General features: G+C 44.8%; 2 protein-coding genes across 5 annotated transcripts in view; one reads left to right on the plus strand and one right to left on the minus strand.

The window, feature by feature from the left end:
- Positions 1-136: 136 nt before the first annotated feature.
- Eno4 (enolase family member 4) lies at positions 137-23,875 on the minus strand. Of its 3 annotated transcripts, XM_023709006.1 has the most exons (14): positions 23,325-23,875; positions 19,032-19,160; positions 17,426-17,616; positions 15,308-15,450; positions 13,833-14,002; positions 13,610-13,741; positions 12,192-12,245; positions 11,416-11,472; positions 9,757-9,924; positions 6,783-6,908; positions 4,810-5,005; positions 2,483-2,550; positions 1,844-1,961; positions 137-379 (listed from the first exon to the last, which is right to left on the minus strand). In XM_023709006.1, the coding sequence occupies exons 1-14, from the start codon at positions 23,487-23,489 to the stop codon at positions 231-233; spliced, it is 1,866 nt and encodes a 621-aa protein (XP_023564774.1). In that variant the 5' UTR covers positions 23,490-23,875; the 3' UTR covers positions 137-230. The 3 variants fall into 3 exon arrangements, with proteins under 3 accessions (XP_023564774.1, XP_023564775.1, XP_023564776.1); XM_023709007.1 differs by lacking the exon at positions 12,192-12,245; XM_023709008.1 differs by lacking the exon at positions 137-379 and having other exon boundaries at positions 1,883-1,961; positions 2,483-2,611.
- Hspa12a (heat shock protein family A (Hsp70) member 12A) overlaps positions 23,278-23,876 on the plus strand; it is a 170,848-nt gene continuing 170,249 nt past the window's right edge. Inside the window, exon 1 of one of the 2 annotated variants that reach the window (XM_023709002.1) lies at positions 23,278-23,490. In XM_023709002.1, the coding sequence (XP_023564770.1) occupies positions 23,488-23,490 (3 nt within the window). In that variant the 5' untranslated portion in view covers positions 23,278-23,487. The remainder of the gene's footprint in view (positions 23,491-23,876) is intronic. The other variant, XM_023709003.1, reaches the window with a different exon arrangement.

A 23,876-nucleotide genomic window follows, 5' to 3' on the forward strand; every position in this document is an offset into this window, starting at 1 on the left:
GATGCTGTAGAGCTGATGTCCCCATGGAAACGTGATGACTATAGAACAAAGCTCACAGAATTTCAGGCAAAAATATGATATATGTATTTTAACAAACAGTGACAGTACAAGCATGAAAAGCACAGCTGAACTGGTGAAGTTCAAGAGCAGGGCTAGTACAGTGATGTCCGCCTACCAGTCTGATAGCCGGGTGTGGTTCTGCCCCAGGGTGCATCCCAGCCAGACTGTGCTCAGGATTTAGCTGACTGCTCCACAACTTCTGTGGGGAAGATTGGTTCCAGGGCCCCCGGCAGCAGCTCAGCAGCCCCCACGCCAGCAGCTTCAAGTGCCTTTTCAGCATTCTCATTAAGGTAAAAAAAGGTGTGTTCTTCATTGAAACCTATTTTAAGAAAAGAAAAAAAATTATTGTGTAATCCAGCGGTGCCAATTCTGGGGTTTCTGTATTATTGGAAGGAGATCATTATCAGAAATGGCCGGAGGAGTCACATCACCATGAGGAAGGATCCAGAATCTCTTTGGCTGCGCATTCACTGTCCAGTGCTAGCATTCTATTCAGTTTCACTGTACGCAGTCAGACCTTGTGGTGTTTGCTGTTCTGTGGCAGAGACTTAGCAAGAAAAGGAAAAGAGGACGCTGAGCCAGAGAAGGAAGGCCGTTGCTAAATGCGTGGACACGAACCATTGCCAACGCCTCGAGGGGAAATGAGAGCAGGAGTGGACTGTTCCAGAAAGGCCACAGAGGCAGGAATGATAGTTCAGTGGCCCAGATTTCACCAAGGTCTTCTACTCAGAAATGGCAACGGAGAGATTTGTTTTGTCAGTTTTGCATTCTCTTAACATTTACAGCCCGGAGTCAGAGAAATTCTCAATTCCTAATTCATCCCAAGATCCAGGGTTCCACAGCCCCTGATGGGGTAGGTAGGCCTCCAGTCCTTGGGGTCTTTCTGATGCTCTGAGACACTTGTTGTATTCCTTATGAAGGCTGCCTGGGTGTGTATGAGAGGTCACTTATGGAACCTAAGGCCTCCATCAATTCAGAATGACAAAAGATAGACAATATGTAGAATATAATCTGACCTATTTGGGACAAAAAAATGAGCTTCTGCATTACACACCAACCAGACTGACTGACTGCCTTTACATAACTCGAAAGTAATTTCTTAATTAAATCGTCATTTTCTATGAAGGATATGTTTCAAGACCCCTGTATGTATGGTAAACATGTTTTAAAATCACAGTTTTTGTTGGTCTCAGTAAATAACTGCCTGCTATGACCTCTTTTAGGCCATCACAATCATACAGAAAACAAAAATGCCTGTTTAAGATGTTTCTCTCTCCAGACGGTATACACAAGGTGTTTCTATCAGGGAAATTCATAAAGCTTGGATTTCATAAATGATTCATTCACTTCTCTTAAGACCTTGAACTTCCAAAGATATGTTAACATTAACGTGTTGCGTAGGTTTTTTTAAGTGGAAGAGTTGTCTTCAGGAACGATCTGGAAAACTTGTGCCTGTAACTTCACAGGCTGTGAAGAAAAGCCTCTATAATTTGGACCATAACAAAAGGTAGGCTTGGAGATTCCAATCAATTAATTCTGTTGAAAAGCCTCACACAGCCTATTCAGCAAGAAGAAGGGCAGGAGTTTTAAACATTCAGGTAAATAGATAATCCATTAAGACAACAATGTACATTGTGGCAAGTGCCATCCTGGTTTTGTCAGTGTTGATTTCTAGTCTCTGGAGTCCCCTGCCCTCCTGCCGAGGGGCTTCTATTCCTCCTCTTCCCATCTTTGTTCCCTTATTCATGGCTAAGTGAAAACAAAGTGAGAAAGCAGCACATACCCAGTGTCCCATTCTGGATGAGTTCTTCCTCTATAGCAAGAAGGCGGTTGTACTTAGTCACCCGTTCACCACGAGAAGGACCCCCCAACTTGACAAACTGGACGCCGAGTCCAACAGCCTGAAGGGGAAAACAACTTAATTAAAATGGGAGTGGGGTATGTTTTGCTAAGTTACAAACAATTATTTAACATGAAAAGACACAGTCATAGTGTGCTGTTGGGGTTTTTCCCTTACAGTTTCATTTTTATCTTTAAAGTGGTCCACTCACAAGCCTGGAGCGTTGAAAGGCAAAAAGATGGTGTGACTGACTGCCCATCAGACGTTTTACTAGTCATGTAAGCATGCTGATTTTATCTGAGAACAGTCTGGCCTTTCTCACTTCATTTTAGGAGGGAAGATTGCTAGTGCACACCCCAGTTATTTAAGTGTGCTTGTCATTTTCCCTGGACTTCCATTGTGCTTCTCTTTAAAAGTTCAAAGATTAGCTCTTTGCAAAAGGTAGCTGTCTGGAGGAAGCAAGTCTATTTCATAAAAGGTTACATGACTTTCTCTACCAAAGACTGCATTTCTGTGAAATACCAATTCGTGATAAAAGCAGTGTTTTGGCAATTCTGCAATTGACCAGCATTCAGCACTTACCAGATCAACAAGGCTGTCATCAGAGGACTCTCCTTCTGTACTTCCAAGGACGGTGATGTGCTTCCTGCCTGCAAGAGAAATTCCTTCGGCTTTGTATGGTGCAGAAACAGTTCCCGTAAGTGAGAGCTTCTAGAGCCAAAACGAGAAAGGCCCCGGATGTCAGGCTTTCCTGCCGAGAGCCAAGTACCACTAAAGCATTTTAACCCAAAGATTTGTATTTTTATTGCCCGTGGAGGAAAATTTTCACATTAGATTGACATGTTCCTAAGCCCAGTGCTATAAAACATGATTTGATTTTGTTGCTACTCAAGTAGAAAAATCTGCATTTCGGATAAAATATGGTTAAGTGCAAGGGCCAGTAATGTGGAGTCCACGGTCTCTTTGTTACTTCACCCTGTGGGATTTTATTCAAGGGAACCTGTCTTTCTGACTATTTATTAGAGCAGTGTTGTTAATATTTAGTCATTTGAGGACCTCAGAACCCCTTGAAACTTGCCAGAGTCTATGAAGAGTGTGAGCTAGAGCTCTCACAACACTGAGAATGTTTTCATTTTAAAGACAGGATGCGTCTGAAGATGAGGGAACACCTGCTAAGTGGTGGGCCCAGGGGGAATGGCCAGGGCTGGAGTCCCCCATCAGACACTGCAGGCCAGCTCTACTGTACCAATCACTCCATCCTCTGGGAGCTGCCCTGACGCCAGCTGCCAGCGTGGCTCTGCTTCTTGGTGCAGGTCTGAGTCTGGTCTTGTGCCCAGTCCCCCAAACCTGGTCTTGGTATTTATGCAACAGGATGCCCATGAACTCACTGGAATTTAGCCCTTAAGGAGACAATTCATTGTAGAAACACTACAAAGAGAAACTGTGATGCTACAAGGGAAGAGCAGAGCAGAGCCAGTAGGAGAGAGTGAGACTGGACAACGCATGTACATCTACAGACGTCTCATCTTGGTCAATACCTGAGGGATAAAGCGTGGTTAACTAGGTCAGCAACTCTGAGCAAAGTACTTTAGGCGAAAGGAATTGCATGGTCAGACTGAGGCAGCAAAGACTGAAAGTTTAGGAATTAAAAGGAAGTGGGATCACTGTAGTGTCTCTAGAAAATTAACCTTTTAAAGCCTTTTCATATCTATAAAATAGAAATGATAACGTGTGCTTCATAGGATTCCAGAGTTAAATGCTAAAATTCCTGGCTGTTGGTACTGTGTGAGGCTGCCCACCTTTGCTGGTGTCCTGCTTTTCGCCCGTCACCCTGGTCTCCAGTACTGGGCTCCTGCTTCTAATCCCAGCTTCATAGCTAAAGGCTTGCTTCTAGGTGCTTCCCTGACACTATTTCTTGCCTACTACTTCTGGTAGTTTCTTAGTGCTTCCTGTTAGGAGTAAACCTCCCTCTGACACTAGTCTCTCCTGACAGATAACTGTCTGCTTCTGCTGATTGGATCTTTTTGCCTGTTTTCATAACCCCTGAGGTACACTCATTCCCTGCTGTGGATATTCTAGTTCCAAATTCTCATCACCCAGGAGCCTTCCCCAAGTCCATGCAAATTAAAATGGTCCCCTAGTCTCAGGATGTATTAAAAATGGCAAAGTTCTTTCAGTCCAGCGGACTGCATGCATCCTTACTGTGCTGTGGTCCCTGTTCTTAGGGTGCTGAGGATTAGTCTAGAGCACAAGGTGATGGTGAGTTAGAGAAAGAACTTACACTACCTTAGCAGTGTGCTGCAGCGTAAGCACCTGCCCTTGGTGTTTCCTGCAGGGGCTGCTGCCACACATTAGTGAATTCTAAGCTTGTCCTCATGTGGACATTGTTGTGTTGGGAAGTGTGGCTGGAGAACGGTATGTGAATCTGCGTGTGAGTCCCGTTCTTCAGCCGTCAGGGCTGGGGTCTCCCTCTGCCTTCTGTAGAGATGTTCTGTAGCCCAAGCTTGCTGCCTCAGCCTACAGTGCACTGATAAATGTCTAGTGGCTGTGTCTGTAAATGTCTAAAGGGCTAATGGCTATGCCCTTTTAGAAGAAACCAGGCAGTGGGCTTAGTTAGGGGCAGAAAGTCCCTTCCCATTGCGAAGCTGACAGGCCAGGAAACCGTTTATGATGACTTTCAGTAAGACCGACTTTCAGTCCAGCCCTCCTGGACTAGGGCTGTCACTGCAGTATCCCCAGAGTGGCTCACTAACCTGCCTTTTATTTTCCAACACTAAATGTCCCCCAAACGGTTGGGTTTTCTTTTCTTCCCAGATTTATTCCTTTTTACTAACTTTCATATACTAGATATTTTGGGCTTCTTCTATAACCAAGTCATTATGAGTCTTTCAGGTCTGTGTTTTACTTACTGTCAATAAGGTTGGTTATTTCCACCAAGTCAGACATCGTAGTTTGATTTGTATGTTTTATGATGAGCCCGTGGGCGCTCGGTGTGCTGATGTTTTCAAGCTCCAGAAGCTTAGAAATGCTTTTGGATGCAGTTCCTGCAATTATGTAGCACTTGGAGCCAAGAGCGTGGCTGATGCCGTCCCACTGTTCCGAGTCCTGGGTAGATATTTAAGAATTGGTCATTGTGATATAAAACAGCAAAAGCCATAGCCCATAATTAAAGTCATCCTCTTTTCCTGAGATACACAAAATATTTTATTTTACACCTCTGCATGAACGATCCTGGTACCATAGCCATTTCAGTTTGGATGCTTCACTGACTTGAAGTGATTTAGTCTGAGTTTAAAGATCTTGCCAGTTGTTAATGCGCTAAATACTATTCCTCCGGTGAACTGTGGCATTCTTCAAACCCAGACTACTCCCAACACCATGTTATCCCTAATGCTAATAAAGACTGACTGGTTAGAATTATTTTTGATGAACAACAACAACAAAAAAGCCTTGGTCCTGTTCCTCTCACCTTATTTTAACTGGGGGGACCACCATGTGAAATGAAATGGTTGCTTAATAGTATGTGTGTCGGTATATATGTATTTGAAAATACACACACACACACACACACACACACACACACACACACACAGAGTCATCCCAGCCATTACACCCGATTTAGAGCTGGTGATGCAGCCTTGAGATCGGAGCCTTGAGGTGTCACCACAAGGCCAGTCTGGCGCTGAGTTCAGCCGGGGTCTTCTGGGAGTTTGTGTTCAATCTATCTGTTCAGTATACGAATGGTTCAAAAGTCACAAAACCAGGAATTCAGACGAGGGGCATTTACATGGATCAGAAGGGGAGACAGTCCTTGGTGGCCTGTAGACAACCTTTGTCAGAGCCATTAGTTGGAACAGATCGCAAACCCTCAGTATCTCAAACTTTTTAAAATACGCCTTTTAGGGGCCGGGGAGATGGCTCAGTGGAATAAGCGCTTCTCTGGCAAGCACAAGGACCTGAGTTCAATCCCCGGTTCCACACACACACACACACACACACACACACACACACACACAAAATAATAAATAAAATACGGCTTTTGACCAGGCACTCTGAGCATGCTTGTAATCCCATAACTGGGGGAGGCTGAAGCAGGAGCATTTCTTCCTCTTGAGAAGTATCTCAATATAAGAAAACAACAAAAGGTGCTGGGAACATAGCTCAGTGATAAGAGTATTCCTGGGTGCAACCCCTAGTGCTGGAAAAGAAAAAGGCTTTATTTTATGTGTATGTCGTAACTGGATTTCATTTTAAAAAGAAAAAGACTTGGCCTTGTAGAGGTCCTGTTTCCATGAGTACATGAAAATGGCATATGGTTAATGTATAGAAGGGCCAGCAAGCACCACAGGGGTGGTTTCCATCGGGGAGGTTGCTTGTAAATACACAGGTGCTCCTGAAGGGCTTGCAAATGGTTTGCTTCACTCGGCAGACAGGCACACCCAAGCTGATTCCGTTTCTGTTATTCGTGTGCTTGGCAAGTGCCTTTCTCATAAATGCCCTAATAAAGCAACCCAGCTCCAGCCCAAATTGCAGCATGTTCCCAGTGACAGAGATCCAGAAGAATGACATCTTATTGTTTTGCTGTACAATGTGGGCGGTGAGCCTGCTTGCTTTATAGCATAAGAGGATGTTACAAAATGTAACCAGTTGGGCCCGCAAGATAGCTCAGTGGACTGAGCACCTGCTTAAGCAAGCACAGGACCCAGGTTTGATCCCCGGCACCACAGGCCCAGCTGGCCACTGAGACCAGGCGTAGTGGCGCACACCTGCAATCCCAGCACGGGGGAGGCTGAAAACAGGAGGATCATTATGAGTCTGAATAGTGAGACTCTGTACAAATACATTAAAAAAAAAAAAAAAGTAAGCAGCTTAGCAAGCTCACCTCCTTCCTGAGAGGGTCAATTAAAGCAATGATGGAAGGGTACTTGCTGATCAGCTCCACGTACAGGTCGACCATCTCTGCCGCGTTTTTGTAGGTGCCTGTCAGTACTTCATACTTTCCTTTACTCTGGTGTGCATAAGGGAGACAGCAAAATGAAGGGTTCGTGTTCCGATTTTAAAGGTGACAATCAAATTCTTTTTCATTCTTTTTATGTGAAGGCTTAGATTTTCAAGCCACATCAACCTGAGAAATCTTTGCGTTTCACTTTGGAAATCAAGTCACTGTTCCTCTTTATGTCATCTTTAGAGCTTCCCACAGACTTTGGATGGAGCCTTCCACACACGACACCAAAGCAATACAGAGTAGGTGGGGAATTGTGTTTTTATTTAGGGTTATGACATGGTGCCAGGTACCTGGCTGCCTAGGCAGGTGGACAGTAACCCAAATTCAGACAGTAACAATCATATTGCAAAACCTGCCCACTCAAAAACCCCACTGCCTTTCAACACAGTGAACAAATAATTTGTTTCCTGCACTGTAAATATTCTAAAATTTGAAGGCAGAGCTAGAGTTTTTATCTGCAGTGCTGCGGATTGAACCTAGGGAGCACTGCGCTAGAGTTCCCCCCGACAGCGCCCCCCTTTAGGTTTTGAGACAGTCTGAGTGGCCCAGATTTCTCTCAAACTTGCCTCATCCTCCCTCAGCGTCCATAGTAGCTGAGATTACAGGCCTGCACCACCACATCCAGCTCGGACTAGGCTTTTGAGCATTAACAATATGAGATGTGAAATGACTTAGGGGAAGGTATCTCTTAGGTCACACGTAGCTTCTAGCAGAAACTTTGGAAAGCTGGACTGTAGCACTGTCTCATGAATTCCTCCGAACAAAGCGCCTTACTTTCAGGTCTGTGTTCAAGTGGCACCAGGAACACTGGGGTGCTGGCAGGGAGGTGGAATGGACAGAGTGGCAGTTTGGTTTGTTTATACTTTCTTTCCTGCTGCTACCACTAACAGATTGGATATTCCATTGAAATTAACACATTCCCAAGAAGTCCGTAATTGGAGGGATTTTATACTTCATGCTAAAAAAGCAGCAGGAACTTTCAGCTCCTGTAAGGCAACGCTTAAAAATCTTATCTTGTCTGTGAAAAAATGCTAATGACTTTGAACTAACATTATTGTAAGACTCATCTGATATCAAGCTAGTACATTTTACGGAATATAAGCAATAAATACCCAGTCTGCTTAGCACTAACAGTCAGCATAGTCCTCGTTCTTGGTATACGTTGCTGATGAAAACATGCAATTATTTTTCTTAATGGTATGTCTAGCAACCAATCATTATGTGAAGAATAGGAAATTAAACATTCCTTTATGTGCTTAGTTTCTTTAGAAAAAAGTAAAAGAACTTTGAGAAATAAGCCAAAACTTAAGCTCTTACACACTATTCAATTTTTTCTCTGCAGTTGAAAGTTAGAATCAGGGTTAAAACAGGACTCTGTGTTGTCTTGTGCCCTGTGTTGGACGTTAATTCCCAAGTCACCATCGATGCATGTCAGAATGCTGGGCATTCTGTAGAATGGAGACAGCGCTGTGTGCCAGACAGTGAGAAGTACGTGTGTGTATAAGGCAGAAAACATCACGTTGATTTCCTGACATGCAGATTTCGCCGGTATACTGGTAAATTGAGTATTAGCCTGAGGAAGCGAGGAATAGAACAGTTTTCAATGAATTTGTTTTCCAGTCTCTTTTAAGAACTGTTCCTCTCTGGGTAATGTGATCACCAGGTGACATGTCATCACTGCGGCTCTCGGTCCTCACCCAGGCCGAGGATAAGGCTTTATATAGTTAAATAAAAACATGACTCCTCACAAGAAGCTCGGGAACATTTTTCTACATCATGGGAGGGCTGGGGATGTTGCTCAGTGGTAGAGTGCTTGCCTACTGCGTGTTGAGCCCTGATTGATCACCAGCACCACAGATTATTATTATTATTTTTATTTTTTAAAGCAAATAACCATTAAAAGAAAAAAGAAGGAAAGGGGGCTGGCCAGATAGCTCAGCAGACTAAAACGCCTGTTTAGGCAGAGTGCAGCGGCTGGGGTTCAATCCTCAGAGTGCCATGCTGGCCCTGCCCCCAGGGCATGCTGAGACCATGATAGAGACTGGGAATGGTGGCGTGTGCCTGTAATCCCAGAGCTTGGGAGGCTGAAAAGAGGAGAATCACCACGAGTCCGATCTACATAGTGAGACCCGGTGGACCCTGTAGACCCTGTACCAAGTACATTAAAAAAGTGAATAACAATATACACTGTAACAGTCATCTCCCTAAAAGGACATATGAAGAAATCGTAGTTACAACTGATCAACTTTTTATACTTGACAAACAACATTTACCATTAAAACGATCATATTCTGTAAAACATGCCAGTTTATTAAATTATTTTCCAGTAGTTTTAATTTTGTAATGTAGTAATCAAATTAAGCAATTTCCTAACAAGTCCATAGTTGAATGACTTTTTCATTGTATGTTTGATAAATACTCTTCATATTTATTGTAGAATTACTTTATAAAACTAAGATTTTCTGGTTTTTTTTTTTTTGTCCCAGTCCTTGAGACTGAACTCAAGGAATGCTGAGCTACATCCCCCACCCTTGTTACATTTTGAAACAATGTCCATGAAGTTTCCCACACTGGCCTAGAACTTGCAGTCCTCTTACCTCACCTCCCAAATACCTGGGTAAAGCCCTATGCCACTGTGCCTGGCTTTATTTTTAAAGTTATATGGTTATGTTACTGTCCAGTAAGTAGCTATTTTGGCTTTCTCCTGTGACATTGGGACATTGGGATCCCTTACCCACTATTAATTTCTAAAAACAGCCACATCTATTTGGGAACTATTCAGACAAGCTCTTGAGCTCTGGCTTTACAATTATGGACCTCATGGAGCAAATGTTCTAGAGAGGAGACTCACATAGTCCATCAGCTCATGTCCAGCACAGTTGATGGCCAGGTGCAGATTTATTCCCAGTTGTAGCTCCAGGTTTGCGCAGACCCCCTGGATTAGAAGCAGGGGCTGTTCTATAGTGTCACAGTTAATGGTTAGACAGCCAAGATGAGACATCTTGCCAGTGACTGGCTGCTGCAAGAGCAAAAGAAAATCATGCATGTTAGCACATTACATTAAGGCTCCTGGAGCTTCCTGTGATGGGCAGTGATGACGACTGGACGGAGCTCTTTAAAGGTGGGATCCAGTGGCTCTCAAGTAATCCCACTTCTGAGCCCTATTCATAGGGCTTTGGGCAGTAGATTTTTCTGTACTGTGTGGGTTTTCTCTTGCTAGTGGGCCTGTGTTCCCATTGTACCCACTCACCACTGTGGGACTAGCCTAAACTACCCATTCAGTGAATCCCCAGGCTGTCCCTGTGGACACCCGTCAGCCTCTTACTCAGCTACCCCTCCAACATGTTTTCCTCTAGATGAACATAACAGCTAAAACAATGATGTGCTATGCCTTCAGGAGCAGTTCTATTTTTAAAAAGATTGGAGACTTTAGTGAAAAATGCATTACTGCGATTTTATATACATAGATACACATGTATAGTACATCTTTAAAAAATTTATGTATTTTACTACAGGGTCTCACTATGCAGCTCAGACTCATAGTGATCCTCCTGTCTCAGCCTCCCCAGCTCTGGGAGTATACATGTGCGCCACCATGCCTGGCTTTGGGGCTGGCACAGTGCACCCAGAGTTCTGGGGCTAGCACGGCATGCAGTACTGGGGATTGAACCAGGGTCCTCGCGCTTGCAAGGCAGGTGTGTGTGCTGCTGAGCTATATCCTGGCTTGCTATTTGTAATCTGAGAAGGCTGTGTAGACTGACCAACCCAGGTCAGTGGTTGCAAGACTCTGGAGGCCAGTGTGGCCCCGTTTCACACGGGCTGTTTGTCTGACTTTTTTGACAATCACTGTATTTCTATAACAGGATTTTTTACCCCATAATTGGAGAAATGAAAACTCACCTGGAATGGGGCCTCTGTCCTTTGGGAGACCAGGTAGAAAAAAAATGGCCATCTTTTTGTGCATTTTCTTTCTCCAGTAGTGGTGAAATGAAAGTCTAAAATATCCTATATGGGGGTCCGGTGAGATAGTTCAGTGGCCTAAAGCACCTGCTTAGGCAAGCTTAGACATGTGTGCATGGACCCCAGTTCGATCCCCAGCAAGACATGCCACACCAGGCCCGCCCCAGGGTGGGCTGAGCTGGCCACAAAACAATAAATAAGGAATAAAATATCCTATATGCCTTTCATATGCTAGTTGTGAGCGCCTACTTCCCAAGGCCTTAACCTATAAGGTCAGACACAATCTTGTTGCTCACAGATGCTCCTGAGCCCTCTGAGATTGCAGCTGGCTGACAGCTACAGGCAGCGATGGCCAGCAGGCTGGTGATAAAAAGGCGGCGGCAGGTTGCTATCCCAGCCCTGGGCTTGGGCGCTGGAGCGCTACCACTTTATTATTTCTACTTGCCTTAGCTCTGCCCTTAAAGAAAAGTGACTCTAGGAGGGTAAAGGGGGCAGGAAGAAATACATACAGTGTCCTAGATAAGTGTGGTAAGCAACTACATGTACTCACTTGACCTCTCTTGTTTCCATTCAGTCCTTTTTTGTTCTCTGGTTTTGGAGGAGGGGGCTGTGAGACAGAAGATAAAATCACATAACTTGGGATCATCAGACAACTCTGGCAGCAACCAGAGCTTCAAGTCTCCTGGCTCCCTACTCGGGGGACTAGTCAGCTGGTCTGCTACAATGAATGCTACACACACACACACACACACACACACACACACAGACATACACATGAATGATTGTAGGTATACTCTACTTTTTGAAGTCCCAAACACTTTCTCTAATTCAGGTGTATTCTCTCTTCAGTTCAATATTACTTTCTACCTCCTGTCACATATGTCCAGTATGCACACACACGTTCATGTGTTTCTACTCCTATAAATAAGGTATGCACACAGTGTGTGAGAACACCAGCTGCACACAGCCGCTCTTTGCAGGATGCAGTTCGCCTCTTGCTCTTATGGAATACAACCTACCACTTTGGGGTTGCTCCTGTAGGTCCAGCAGATTGTTTCCCCTATAAGGCACGAACACCTTACATCCTTATAAATCCTAAAGAATGAGCTTAGCACACAGCCAGCTGCATCAGAAATCAAAATGAGACTGAGTACCCTTAGAAAAATGGATCTGTCAGCAGTAAATAATGTATATATACTCGGTTTATGTGGGAAACCCAAAGCAAATAAATAATTTCTTAAAGTAATACTGATTTGATGCAAAATGAACTAAAAATTGGGCATAGAAAGTGTTATTAACAAGATACCATAGAATTTGTTGACATACCAGTTCCAGTATTTTGTTAATTTGTTTCTGAATTTCCAGAACCATCTCCACACCCTGCAAGTAGAGTAACCCAGTTTTCCACAGTTGTAGTCTACAGATTTGAAACATAAAATCTTACACCACAGGTGACTATTCTTAACTTGGAATACTGTAATGGAGTCCCTGTATGGTACTGTTAGGCGTGTGGTCTACAGATTCAGAAGAGTAAATTAGTGGATGGCTCTGGGTTTGCATTGGACTGCACATGAGAGTCTCTGCTTTAGCTCCTTGTTTAGAACTGGTAGGTTCCCCTGGCTGGACCAAGATCACTTCATTCTCTTTCATTGTCTCTTGGCCAAACTTTATAACCTTTTTGTGGTACATGTCAGATGTGCCCAAGGTACTTCTGATTAGAGTGCCTGGGCCAGTATCACTGTGTGGTCACATAAGTAAAAAGTATTGTGATGATGGTACAGTCTATATATGTGGTAAGGCAGATTGAGAGGGGCACCGCAACTTCTGTGACACCAAGAACTCTACAGATGTTAGCTGAAGGAAAGAGCCAGCCTGGTGACAGGATCTGAGTGAGCTGACAGATGGTGAGCCAGAAATAAGGGCCGGTGTGTAGCTGATGAGGTACAAGGTAATAATGATTTTGTTTTAAAAATATATATAAAGAAAATATCCAGGCTTTTGATAAATTTATTTCCACTATCTTAGAAAACATCACTTCTAATTAACATGTTCATGACAGGGCCATGGTTTGTATGTCCCACTGCGGGTGGCTCTGAACCACTGAGTGGCATGGACAGTTATGTATGTACCACCAGCCAGAACGTGTTGATAGGAGAGTAGGAGAGAAGCTTCCCATGTTTTTGTTTGTTTGTTTGTTTTTTTAACATTTGAACCTGGAAGGTCTCAAATTGGAAGAATATGGAGATTTTCAGAGGCATTTTGACTAGACCAACGAAGAGAAGTCTAGACATCAGTGCACCTCTCAGAAGTGACTTAGGATTCATTCATTCCATAATACATGTAAAATGCCTTTTACGTGTGAGGCAGTCTGCTAGGTGTGGAGTTTGTTTTGGGCAGAGTGGGCTACTAGGAAAGTGCTAGTAAAGGCATATACAAGTCAGTAAAGACATCCCAGGTCCTCCAGGCAACAACCTTCCCACACCGTCAGAGTTACTCCAGAGTCACTGTCCTGGCTTCTCCGTAAATCACTAACACAAACCAACGCTATGCTGAACCAGACATCTAAGATATGTTCCTTTTATGAGGTCTTGCTTTATGTCTACTTCCCACATTTCCAAAAGTATTTTTCTCATTTTATACTTCATTCCCCCTCCCTTGGTGTCATAAAGGATCTATGCTAAGAACACATTCATGATAGAGTATTTCTTTTTGCAGAAAAAGTCATCCGGGATAATCGAAGGTACTTGTTTAGTTGTCAGTCCAGGATGGGGTATGCAGATCACTTCCTTCATCAAGTTGAGCTTCCCAGGTGATGACTTGCCACAGCTGACCACAGAGGCCATGAGCAGAGGCATAGTCAGTGGCGCTGACTGCTCCTAAGCCGGGGAAAGCAGGGCAAATGAGAAAGGTGGTTCGTTCGCTGAGACACTCAAGGGCTCTTTGTCATAGAGTGTTACCGACACTCACCTGACTGTGCTTCAGGGAGGCGATGTGTAAGTACAGAGGAATACTGCCCAGAATGGCACTGGTCTTGGCAACAGCGAGTGACACCGCCCCTATGGCCATGCTGCCACAGAGTACCGGCTCCGCAGGTTCTGGGGGTATGACAGGTTTCTCTATGGGAGAATCCTTTTTTCCTGGAGGAGAAAACATGGGCAGATTCCTTTCTAGGAAGCCTTTCACAAGACTATACTTCTAAATGCTTCTTTTATAGGTAGGAGGCTCAACAAAAAGGAGTGAAAGCTGAAGCTGGAGCCTGTTCTCCACCTAACCTACCAACAAGTGTGTATGTGGGGTGCTTACTGGTGCTCAAATAATCGCAAGCCATGGATTTTGCCCAAGAGGTTTGAGCCCATTCAATATGGACTCCTTTGGGTGAGGTAAACATTACACCCATCTATTAGTAAACTGCAGGTTATGGTGATTGTGAGACTTGTCCAGGAGATCACCCAGAAACTGAATCTGGACTGACGCTGAAAGTGGATTCCTTCATTTTGGCCAATACTCTTGTTTTCTCTGGACCTCAGCAGTCATATCAGTGAAATAAGGGCCCGTGTCTCCATGGTGTCTGGTTCTTTTTTGGTCTAGTGCCGCCATCTTCAATGGATCCCACATTTATTGGGTGTCACATTGCAAGACGCTGGCAATGACAACAAGTTGCCTAAGGCCAGTGGTGAAGCTGTGGCACGCATGCCTCAGTGACACGCGAGGCCCTCTTTCGTCAGCACACAGACCAGGTTGCTGCAGCATCCGCTCAGGTGCTGGGCATCGGTGAACGGCAACATGGGGCAGTGTTGCTGCTTTGCAATGAAGTGGTTTTGGGGTTGCACTTTGGGCACTCAGCCTCTAAAAGGTTAATTATCACTGAATAAGGCATTCATTAATGTTCCCTTAAGGAACATGCTCCAGGTTGGGAGACATGAAAATACTATCCTACCACCAACTCCTACATTAACCTAATGGAGGGGGTGAGGTTAGAAATCTGTTGGAAGACACAGAAGAAAGGGCAAATTGATGTGATAATTTCTATGTGCTTTAAAGTAGCAAGGCTTTAAAAAAAAAAACCTCAATTTATATGTGACATGGGACTTAGAAAATATTGATTGTCCATATCAAAGAATTTCAACACTCTGAAATATGGAGTGGCTTTTGGATTACCTAATGGAAATTTCTAGGGGAGATGAAAGTCTCCCCCTGGCCACACCCCATCCCCATATTGCCACTGTTCTGTGCTTTTTGCTAAGTGCTCATCTCTGAATGAGAAATAATTTTATCTTACAAATTAAAATCAAGGGAGGGTGAGGTGAAACATTGTCAACCCTGCCCAGTAGCTCCAGGGGAAATACGGTGTGGAGAATGGATGGCACAGGAACAATCCACGTATAAACCTTTCTTCCTCAGATGTTTTCAGGAAGGGTTATGTAGCGTGATAAACCACTGACCTGGCTTCTGTGCCCTTTTTTTGGTGGGAGGAGGTGGTGGTGGCAGTATTTCAGGTGGTGGTACAGTGCCTGCTGAGTCTTCCTGGATCTTTTCCAGCTCTTTTCTCTCCTTGTCTTCTTGCACTTTATTTGCAAAGAATGTCCTTAATGGCAAGAAGATATGGCTTTAAAATCGGCCATCCCATGGTACATGCCATTTATACAGAATGCCATTCTGTGCTTTTAGTTCATGTTTTATAGCTGACCTCTTTTAAAAATATGCTATTTAGCTGCTATATAAATTGGACTATGTATGTGGATATAAATATCCAAAGCAAAAATAAAAATGATGTGATTATAAAACTGTTCAGAAAGTGAAATACATTTGGCCTGGAAATAAATGCTTAAGAGTTTCAAGGGCACATTTGTTAAATTATTTGAGCTCTGCTTGCATTTTCAGAATCAAATTTGAAGTCATAGTTTGAGTAAAGGTTACTGTTTTTTTTTTTTATAAATAACATGAAGAATAGGCAGTGAAACATAGCATTAGATGAAATATTTGTTTTTTCTTTTTTTGGAGGGGTTCTTAACATAAGTAATGAAAAAACTTTGGGGAACTCCCACTTAGGTATAATTACATAAAATTTCAGCATCCCCTTCCACTCTTGGTTCTCACCCCAAATAAAAAGGTAAAAGGATAAAAGCTTCTGTGGACAGAAAGAAACAAAGGACATAAGAATTAGATTTTTGTTCAATATGTTAATAATCTAGATGCCAGTAGGGGCCACATCTTTACAGGACTGTAGAAAACTCCTGTCGCCTATCAACCACAAGAGCAAAGTACTGACATTTCTGTGCATGTAAGAATCCAAAGGCTTGGATCCCAATCCCCTTTCACCTCCTTACTTTCAAAGAATAATCCAGAAAGTTAAAAAGAGGAAAATACAGGATCGAGAACCAGAAGAACATGAAGTCTTTAGGGTATTTGCAGTGGGCTCAAAGAGGAACCTGTTCTGACGGGAGATTTAGGGAGGAAAAAACTCCAGGAAAAAAGGGTGGGGGTAAATAAAATTGAAGGTGTGACTGGGAACTTGGAGAAAAACCAAAAATTTCATAACAGCAAATAAGCCACCCCCCAAGAAAGAATCAGTAAATTAAAAAACATTCAGGAACTCCAGGAAAAACAAAAACTTTTAAAAAGTATTAACAAAGGTCATCATCCAACTCTGAGGCAAACCAGAACATGACATTCTGTAACACTGAGCAAATGACCAGGCTTCAGAAGAGAGGGTCTAGTTTGACTTTTGCTTAGCCACAAATGGAAAAGGTTTCCCCCCTGCAAAAAGGAAAATTAATCCTAACCCATTCCTTGCTTTGGAACTAAGCAGTTACTTAGGCAGCCCAGTAAATTCTTCCTCGGTTTTTGTATTTTAGAGTCAACCTAGAGGCTGAGCGCAGAAGACCTGGCTGTGGGGAGGGAATAGAGTTGTGAGCACAGCCATTGTGACCATAGGAAGGGAATGAGGGGTACAGAGGCAGCGTGTGAGGGCTGGGGCGGGGGGAAGGCCAGCGTGCAGGTCTGTACGCTTTATCATTTTCATAAGGACCTTGGTGCATCCTGGGGAGGTGTCGTGAATAAAAGGAGACCAACAGGCCCTACGGAAGCGTACACAGTAAGATTTCAGTAACAGAATTTTGTATCTAGCTATTTCCTTTCTTTGCTTTGCTTTCCTTTTCTTTCCTCTTTTTTTTCTTCTCTTCTCTTCTCTTCTCTTCTCTTCTCTTCTCTTCTCTTCTCTTCTCTTCTCTCCCTCCCTCCCTCCCTCCCTCTCTCCCTCCCTCTTTTTCTTTCTCTCTCTCTCTTTCTGTTCCTTTCAGTACTAGGGATCGAACTCGGGACCTTGCACATGCCAGTCAGGCATTTATGCCACAGGGCTGTCTCCATGGTCCTATGTAGGTGTTTCTAAAGTTTTTTTTTGTTTGTTTGTTTGTTTTTGTAAAATTCTGCTGCTTTGATACATGCTTCTTACATTGATTTGCCTGCTGTATACACTGGACCCATTTTTCCCCAGTGGAGTGTAAAGGCAACAGATACTGCTGGGTACACTGGACGCTTTTTATTTCCAGTGGAAGCTGTACCTGAGCACGCCGTCCACCTCAGCCTGCTTGGACGGTGCCAGGCCCCGCACCTCCTCAGTGATGCTCTCGTTGACCCACTGCACAGCAGCGCTCACCGCCAGGCTCCTTTCTGCCGCCTCTGCATCTGCCAGCTCAGGCAAAGCATTCTCACAGACATCAAAGTGCGTGGGGATTGTCACACAGCAGACGCTCTAGAAATGACAGAAATGTGCCCTACACGGCCTCTACCTCGCACAGAGAGGAGGAAGTTGAATTAACCCAGCTCTCAATGCAAGCTACTCTATCACCGATTTCAAGAGGAAAATGGAAGATAACAATTTTCACTGAGATATTTTTATAAATGTTGAAGCACTATAAAATCTAACTTCATAAAACATTTAAAATTGCCTTGTTAAAATAATGTAACGAAAAAGCTACATTGAACTTCATTTTAATCACTACCTTTCTAATAAACAGCTACAAAGATAGGAACAGATTTTAAAAAAAAAATTTGGGGGGGCTGGAGAGATGGCTCAGTAGAATAAGTGCTTGCCTGGCAAGCACAAGGGCCTGAGTTCAATCCCTGGTTCCACAAAAAAATTTAAATTTTTTTTTTTTTTTTTTTTTTTTTTTTTTGTGCTACAGCTGGAACCTACAGCCTCATGTACATCAGACAAACAGTACCACTGAGCTACGTCCCTAGACCTTTACGTTTTGAGACAGGTTGTGTCTAGATGTCCTTCCAAAGCCTCAGGCACTCATACTTGGGACTTTTTGCAGCTGGCTGGATTTAGGGTGTGTGATACTGGAACTCGGGGTGTGATAACTGAATGGGCTTAGAATAGTTCTGGGTGTGGATAATGGACTCTCCACCCTGGGAATGGGTGGCACCACCAAAAGGTTGAAGCCTGAATGCAATATAAGGGGGCAGAAAGCAGGCAGGCCTACTGCTGCCGCTGCCACCCTCTGTCTGGGACACCAGGGACTGTTTCTCCTCGGGATTGCCTGTCATGCTGCTCTGCTTTGGAGCTGAAATAAACTTTTCTTCCTTCAACTCTGGGTTTTGGGCGTTTTGTATCCGCAATGCGAAAAGTAAGTAAGACACCAGGTGTGCACCAAAATTATTTCTAACAAATAGGTAGTAATTAAAGTGAATTAAAATGAATTGTTAAAAATTATTTTCTTTAATCAGCTTACATATCTACAAATTGGTACATGAATAAACTTATAAACTTATACAGAGATTTATACAGTTTATTAGTCATGTCAGATTTTTGAGACTATTTTTGCTTTTCTTTCTCTAGGATCATTTTCAGGTTAGCAGCTATATTAAAATTACACTTAATAAAAACATAAACCATAGCTGATTGATATATTTACATGATTGTTAATGAATAAATCATACATCTATTTTACAAACACGGAATTTTTAAAACATTAACTTTCTACAGTTTAGGGGAGATAGCTCAGTGGCAGGAGCACCCGCCTGGCAAATACAAGGTCCTGAGTTCGATCCCTGGTACCAAACCAACCAACAAACCAACAACTTTCTACAGTTTAGATAAGAGTTATTGAGAAATGCAGTGGCCAGGACATCTTGGAAGAATACATTTCAACTGCATCGTACCTTGGGAAGATTCTGAATGGTGCAGAACACTTCCACTTGCAGGGTTGGAAGCCCAAGTCCATCCAGGACACTTTTCCCCACTACTTTAGAGATGGTGGGAGGCATAGCAAGTTCAGCAAAGCAGTTTGCCTTTAACAGACACAAAAAATTCATTTCCAAAGGTCATTCACATTTACACTAGTTCCGTGATGGTGAATATTTTAGAACTTTTTTATGTATTTGGTCCAAGGTCTTACTAAGCAGCTTGTAGTGATCCTCTTGTTTTCAGTCTCCCCAGTGCTGGGATTACACACGTGCGACACCACACCGGGTCTAGAACTTTCAGTGATACAGCAGCCTGCTGTAGCACAAGTGCCGTAGGCTTGCCACCTCTGCCTCCTTCTACTAAACCTTTCCATTTGTGTCCTTCATGGCAGGGCTAGAGCAATAGCTCTGTGGGTACAGCCCTGCCCTCACTACTGAGATCTGGACTGAGCCTCCAACACACACACACACGCACGCACACACACACACACACACACACACAAGCACACCTGTGCTCACACATTGAGCCTGGCACATGGGGACAGTGTGTAGATTTTTCAACTCTGAGTAGCAGCTCAGACACTTTAAAGGCCCCGTGTCATTCTTTAGCAGACCTTCCTATAGTCACCTTAATTCCTTCAATTCCCTCTGCCCAAATACAGAAGTCAGTCAGTTCCTACAAATGGTGATGAATTCACATTTAAGTAACCTGCAGGAGGCTGTTTTTTCTCTCCGCTTAGGAAGGCATCAGAGTTTTGAATGGGGAAGAAATTGATCAGCAGCTGGGTCTTACTGTCAGCTATGCGTAGTCTTACATGTTTAAAGCCAATTGTTGGGAGACTTAGTAATAGCACCTTCATTGAGGTGGAAAAGCAGAAGCCATTAGGAAGTGACCCGAGAGAGATGAAGAATGAAAGAAACTGAAGCTCTATGCCAGGAGCCTGAGTAAAAAGGTTTAAGGTGATGTTTCTCTGAAAAGAAACAAGAACAGAGAAAAGACAGGAAGAAGGAGAAGTGCAGGCATAGCCTCGTCACCCTCTTTATTCCAAGCACTGCATCAGGATCTTCGTTTCCATTGAGAGCACCAGGTCTCTTGTCCCTCAGTTCATCAGTTAGGGATCCTGTGACTTGAGCCATGGCCGTAGGTCTGTTTGACGTCCACAGCAGTGAGGCAACTCGGAGGTGGAAGTCAGGCCCAACCAAAGCAAATGCCAGTTTTCAAATGATGTGTGCATTTGGGGTGGTGGTTTGTATGCTACCGAGTAAGGATGAAAATCAATGTAGAAGGAATCGGGAAAAAAAGAGTCTGGCTTACAGATCATGTGGAGAGTTTGATAAGGAGTAAGCACCTACAGTGAGGTACAATGTTAAAAGGGGAAGGAATTAGCACTTTTCAAAGGCTTAATGTTACCTTGAAGGTAATTTTGACTGTCTTTTTTCACTGTACTGTACACCACAGTGTCTGGCATATACTGGATTTTTGTGTAAATTACAGTCAGACACATGCCTAGGCCTTCTGTATACATTATGAGTATCACTGATTTCTCATAAGGAGGTAGGTGAGATCATCTCCATTCCTCAGAGGCACACACTGGATTCCAGTGAAAGAAACTGTCCAGGATCTCAAAGCCAATGTTTTACTGATCTGCTTGGAACAGTTCAGCCCAGAACTTAGTGGTAGAGACTACTTACATGCCCATCCTCTGCCATCTGGGCAGGCTCAGCTGGGTGAATGTGGGGTCTTGTATGCAGATGCAGTCACCTAGAGGCTACGTTGGAGCCAGAATATTTCAGGAAGCTTCAGTCACAAGGCCAGTACCTCAGCTGGGATGGCCAGGTTAGCTACAGATGGGCCATCTGTCTTTCTCACAGAATACACTGGTGGCCAGACATCTGCCAAAGATTCTCTTTGGTCTCTTTCTCCAGCAGGGTAATTGGGCTTCCTCACAGCATGAGGAGCAGCTTCTGTGAGGACCAGCCTCAGTACGCCAGCATTTACCAAGCTTGTTTGAATCATGCCTGCCAAGGCCCTATCGATCAAAACATGGCTAAGTCTAAAGTCAACAAGGAAGGGGCTTCCAAAGCAGCATTCTTACTAGTGGACTGTCCATGGGGGCCCATACATGTAACACACTCTCACAAGCTGAGACTCAAACCCAGATTGGCCTGATTCCTGGTTTTTCAATCGTAAGTTTTATAATGAAGGAACAAGTAGGAACAGTACTGCTGTTACCTACAGGTATCTTTCCCAACCTTGACTTCTTCTATTCTAGAAGTAAAAAGGAAATGGCATCTGAGTTGAACACCGGAGGTGGTATAATATTTCAACAGGCAGTGGACAAGAAGGAAAGTGGAGGTGGATGCTTGGAGGTAATAGGATGGCTTTATGGGACAGCAAGTGCCAGGGGAGTGGGCAAGGAGCAGAAGATAAGTCTGAGCCCCATACAGCACACAGGGAAGTGTGTGATCCAAGCAAGGAAGTTTCTGCACAAGAGAATTACAACCCTGGGTGTCTGGAACCGTACTCTGTCAACATTCAACTAGAGAGGCTAATGGAAGAGGAGGCTAAGTGAAAGAGCTGGCCAAAACTAAGGTAGTGACTAGGAGAACAAAAACGTTGGCTTTTGTCAGTGAAACTCCTCAATATCCTTCAGAGTCCAAGCCAAGACTTTCCTTGTTATTGTCCCTTACAGGGATTATTCCCATCCCTGAATCTCTTTATTGGCATGTGATCTGTCCCTCAGTCTAGCACACAATCATGTACCATTGAGCACACTCAGGTTATTACAGGTGTCAGAGACTTTTGTCCCTAACTAATGTGCATGGTCCCAGAGAGCTGTACAAACCAGAGTCAGGCTGCCTACTAGATGGGAACTAGCATTGTGCTGGGGATCAAGAGTGCCAAGTTTCCAGTCTCAGCTGTGCACACTACGTGGTAAGACGGGGCTTGCTGTCTTTATGAAGTGAAGAAGTGCGACTAAGTAGATTTTGAGAAGTCCTCCAGCAAGAGACAGAACGGAGTCACAGTCAAGTGCTCCTTTATCCCATAAATAGTTTTTTTATGTCTCCATCATGTGGCAGGAACTGTGCTAGCTTCTGGGGACACAGACCTGGCTTGATTTTAACTCTGTGGCTGTATCCCTTAGGGAAGTCATTTAAATCCATGGGCAACAAACAGGTTCTTCATGAAATGAAAGAATTTCTCCCTTGCCGTAGTTCTAAGGATTGTGACACAACACATAGCATAAGGGGCTCCCCACCCACCCCCCAAAAACCCAAAGCTTCGATGTAGAGGCCAAGACTGAGGAACACATGGAGCCCAACCAGATATCCTGGTGAACACTCGCGGTGTGTCATGCTTCACAGCACTTGGCTTCCGCTTGCCCTCTGCTTCCTCACTTTCCCTCACCACAGTGCAAAATCCTACCAGCCCCACCAACACAGCCTTCCAGGCAAAAAGTGCTTGATAGGCCTAATAGATGTGGAACGAACACTTTCTTTTCAACTACTTATTTTAAGGATGTGGACTAAGCCAGATCTCAAGGCTGGGCACAGGGCCCCCCAGAAGGTGGTATAAAAGGCCCCTAGTTTCACCCGGCGTTCAAACGTAGGAAGGCTGATTCAGAGGTACACACAGGGAATGCTACAGGAGCACGCAAGAACTCTTGGTCAGGGCGAGGGTTCAAGGCTTAGGTGTGCAAAGGCCTGAGTTCAATCCCCGGTTCCGGAAAAAAAAAAAAAAAAAAAAGGTGTGAATTGTGTAGTTTAAAGAGGAGCTGGCCCTCTGGGGAGCAGCACCCGGGCAGAGGGGCAGAGGCGGGCACACCAGGCAAAACACACTGGCTTGATATCCGGGCACAACTTGGAGGCCGTGGGAGTCAGCCAGATGAGGACCTGGGATGAACGGAGGCCAAGTCACAGCAAATGCCAAGCCGTACATCCCGGGGTCCTAGCCGGCCGCGGAAGTAGCGGCGGAACCCAAACCCGTGTTTAACAAGCCCACGGGCGGGCTGCCCGGTTTTGAGATATCGCCCTAGCTACATCCCTCCCTGTCTCCTTTTTCCCACGTTTCCTCTCAGTGCTCCTTCACCCCAGAAGCGCTCTCCACTTCCCCGCTTAGGGAATCCAGCTTCGCATCCTCGCCGGCCCGCAGGCAGGCACAGCACAGCACGCATGCGCGACTCTACGGCGCAGGCGCAGCACGTTGCCGCAGCGCGAGGAGGGGGAGAGGAGTGGGAGGGAGGAGGGGTACGCGTCCCAGGTCCCTACCAGGTGCCCGTAGACGTCGGCAGGCTGGAGGTAGAAGGTGGAGTTGAGCAGCTCCTCCAGCCTGCGCGGAACGTCGTTCTCCCGGTAGTACTCCATCGCCTGCTGCTTCAGCTTCTGCAGCTCCCTAGTGGTCCCACAGCCGCGGCCGCCGCCTTCTTCCCCCATGGTAGGAGATTTAAGGCTACGGCGGGGTTTAGCCTGGGGTCCCGCGAGCGTCCTCCTGTCGCTAGGCAACGCAGCAAGATCCCGACCCCCAGATATCGCGAGCCTTCCAGCCCTCGGTTCTCTGGCGGCGGGAGTCGCTGCCTCTTCCCGGAGCCGCGGTTGGCTCGCGCGCGCCCTTCTCGTTCCCCTTCAGGGCTTGGCAAGGGGTAGGCTCCGAGATTCGCGCGCTCCCGGCTTTGTTATTCACCACTTTCCCCGAGGATTTTGCAGATGGGAAAACATTTAACGACCTCGTGATGCGCGCGTTCTGTGGAAGCCGGGGGCCTTAGTCCCGACTTGAGCTGAGGACCCGCGCCCCGGTGGCGCGCCAGATTCCCGGGGCCCCCG

The sequence above is a fragment of the Octodon degus genome, unplaced genomic scaffold (assembly GCF_000260255.1).
Source record: "Octodon degus isolate 3935 unplaced genomic scaffold, OctDeg1.0 scaffold00010, whole genome shotgun sequence".
In the NCBI taxonomy this organism is placed as follows: Eukaryota; Metazoa; Chordata; class Mammalia; order Rodentia; family Octodontidae; genus Octodon; species Octodon degus.